Below are 3,568 nucleotides of genomic sequence, written 5' to 3' on the forward strand. Positions count from 1 at the left end.
TCATTGAAACAGCAGATGGGTTCGTTGATACTGCTAATTTTTCTGTTCTTTTGTCTTTGTTCTGACAATTTATTGAATAAAGTCTTTGATTTGAGATTCTCTATATAATATATATATAGGCAGAGCTGCAGAGGTTAATGGTTATGAACTGTGGTTTTGGTACCCTTTATATATTTAATATTTTGTGTATTTGACAATTTTGTTGAATAAAATCATTGATTTGAGTTGTTTATGACTTTATCACATGTATATATAGGCAGAGGTATACTGAATTACTGATATAGACACATAGTCATATACATATTTTGAGTAATTTAGTCTCTTTCTCTCTCATCACTTCTGTTTTGTCCTAACTCCTAACCCTTCTCTTGAAAAAACCACACAGATAGTCCAGAGGAACTGAGAAAAGCCGAGTCTCGGTGAAGTTTCAGCTCGCTCAAATTTCAGGCACCACAAAGGTGAGCTTTACTGCTTTAGATTCAACTATATACATTTTCATATATGCATATATATATATATAAATATATTTGTGTAGAGATAAATGTTTGAAAGCATATAAACGATCAGCTGATAATTTTTGTATTTGGTGAATATAGGTAACTTCTGCCATTGATTAGTAGAGAATATAATTTGGGTCACTTCATTGTTGATATTTCTAATTTATTACCTGTATTTGTTTATTGCAATTCATTATTCACCCCTCATGGTTGTTAAATTTGATTTAGGTATTTTTAATTTAACTCATTCTTTAATTTTATTAGGTTAAAAATAATAATGGCTCAACATCAACCGCCAAACAAGAAAGTAAAAAGTATGTCTATTCTCTCATTCTATCAAAAGAAAGGCCATATGAGCGACGATTATCAATCGAAAAAGGATATACCTAGTGCATCTGACATTGACAATGATCTTAATTCACGACCTCCTGCCCTACCTTAAGTTGTTGAACCCAAGCAACTCCATTCCACTTATATTGAAAGAGATCCTGGGTTACGTATTCAAATACATGAATACCCGGTGAATCAAAGGGATGAGGTTAGACGAACTTATATCAATTTGGGGCCTTATCAACCTAAACTTTCCAATTATCCTAACTCTTGGGATGGAAGGCAGAATCGGTGATTTAAGTATGAATGGTTCCAACAATTTCCTTGGCCAGAATATTCTCCTTCAAAAGATAAAGCATATTGTTTTCCATGCTTTCTTTTTGAAGAAACAAATATAACGGGGTGCCGTTCTTCACTTATTGATGATGGATATAAGAATTGGAAGAAAGTTGGTGATGGAGATAATTGTGTATTCTTGAAACACATGGGACTTCAATCTTCACCACATAGAAAATGTGCCATGCTTTATGAAAATTTAAATAAATTGGCACAACATATTGATAAAGTGTTGAATGCCCAATCAAGAGAAGATGTTTTGAAGAATCGAATGCGGCTTAAGGCAATTATTGAAACTGTTCGCTTCCTAGCATTACAAGGAATTAGTTTTAGAGGCCATGACGAAAGTTCAAGTTCATTAAATCGAGGGAATTTTATTGAAGTGTTGAAGTATAAAGCAGAAGGAAATGATGAAATCTCAAGTGTTATCTTGGACAATGCTCCACAAAATGCTCAATACATTGCTCCATCGATTCAAAAAGAGATTCTTCATATTCTTACAAATAGAGTGAGAAAAATAATTTGTGATGAAGTTGCGGGAGGCAAATATTGTATTCTTGTTGATGAAGCACAAGATGAGTCTAAAACGGAGCAAATGGCTCTTGTTTTAAGATATGTCAAGCATGATGGTGTGCTAATGGAACTTTTTTTTGACATTGTGGGAGTTAAAAACATATTAGCAGTGACGCTTAAGGATGCAATATCAGGTATTCTTGCTCAGTTCGATCTTTTAATTCAAAATTTGAGAGGTCAAGGGTACGATGGTGCGAGTAATATGCGCGGCGAATGGAATGGTCTACAAGCATTATTTGTTAAAGATTGTCCATTTGCTTATTATGTCCATTGTTTTGCTCATCTATTACAAGTAGCACTAGTTGCAGCAGCAAAAGATAAGCCAAAGATTTGGCAATTCTTCTCTCACTTGACTTGTATTGTCAATCTTGTTACTTCCTCTCCCAAGCGTATTGGTGAATTAAAATCTTTTCAAAGGGATGAGATTGCACGTATGTTGAGCACAGGTGAACGTCAATCTGGTAAAGGGGCTAATGAGATTGGCACCTTGCATCGAGCTGAAGCTACTCGTTGGAGTTCACATTATGATTCTGTTAGGAACTTGATTGATATGTATACTACATCCTGCACAGTTGTTGAAAGTCTTAGAAAGGGTGGGCAAAATCAACAGATACGTGGGCAAGCTTTAGGTGTTTACAATGCAATGAGAAGTTTTGAATTTATATTTATCTTGCACCTAATGGATAGCATTATGGGATTCACTGATGCACTTTGTCAAGCCTTGCAACATAAATCTCAAGACATTTTAAATGCTTTGAAATTAGTCTCAACAACCAAAACTCTGCTTCAAAATTTCAGACAAGATGATTGGGATATTTTCCTTGCAAATGTGGTGTCATTTTACAATCGACATAACATTGATATACCTGATTTGACTTCTCGTTATGTAGAGGGTACTGGTCGTCATTGTCAGCAACAAGATAATATTACAGTTGAGCACCATTATCACTTTGACATTTTCAACTCTGTAATAGATTTACAGCTGATGGAGTTAAACCATAGATTCAACAATGAAGTAGTGGAACTTCTTACTTTTAGCTCAGCTTTGGATCCTAGTGATTCTTTTAAATCTTTTAACATGGAGAATATTTGCAATCTTGCTGAGAAATTCTATCATTGGGACTTCACTCATCAAGATCTTAAAGTATTAAAGATTCAGCTGATGCATTATCAACTTGATGTACCTAGTGATCACGAGTTTCAAAATACTTCTTCTCTTACAGATTTATGTAGGAAACTAGTTGTGAGAAGAAAATCCAAGTGCTACCCTTTGGTTGACGGATTGATCCGTCTTGTGTTGACTCTTCCCGTTTCTACAACAACTACAGAGAGAGCATTTTCAGGCATGAAACGTGTTAAAACAGCGCAGCGTAGCACAATGGGAGATGAATTTCTTGCTGATTGCATGACCGTCAACTTTGAACAGGACCTTGTTTGGAAAATTAACTTGGAGTCTATTATTAATGAATTCGAGTCTTTGAAAACTCGACGAGCACAACTTAAATAGATATTTTGTAATATTTGATTTCAAATATTTATCTAGATTATGTTATAAAGAAAAATTTTGCTTATGAAATTGTGTTATTAAATTTATGTTCAATACTAGCCCCCCCATTGACAATTCCTGGATTCGCCCTTGATAACTCCTGATTTAATCGGTGCTGTCATTGTGGGGCTAGTTGCAATACCCTCAATTTATTGCTTGGGATGTGTTCAAAGGACGTTGCCCAAGGGAGTTTCGAGTTCCAAAAAAAAAAAAAAATAGAAAATGAAGAAAAACTTAATTTGCCTTTAACTTAAGTATTTTATATATAAAGAATATTATTCTCTCT

The 3,568-nt window shown here is 34.4% G+C and overlaps 1 protein-coding gene across 1 annotated transcript; it reads left to right on the forward strand.

The window, feature by feature from the left end:
- Window positions 1-1,311: 1,311 nt before the first annotated feature.
- On the forward strand, window positions 1,312-3,243 carry LOC132277645 (uncharacterized). Its single transcript, XM_059779484.1, has one exon. The coding sequence runs from the start codon at window positions 1,312-1,314 to the stop codon at window positions 3,241-3,243; it is 1,932 nt and encodes a 643-aa protein (XP_059635467.1).
- The last annotated feature ends 325 nt before the right edge of the window (window positions 3,244-3,568 follow it).

The sequence above is a fragment of the Cornus florida genome, unplaced genomic scaffold (assembly GCF_030987335.1).
Source record: "Cornus florida cultivar Cherokee Brave unplaced genomic scaffold, ASM3098733v1 CherokeeBrave_3.0.0_Hap2_Chr10, whole genome shotgun sequence".
NCBI classification, from domain to species: domain Eukaryota; kingdom Viridiplantae; phylum Streptophyta; class Magnoliopsida; order Cornales; family Cornaceae; genus Cornus; species Cornus florida.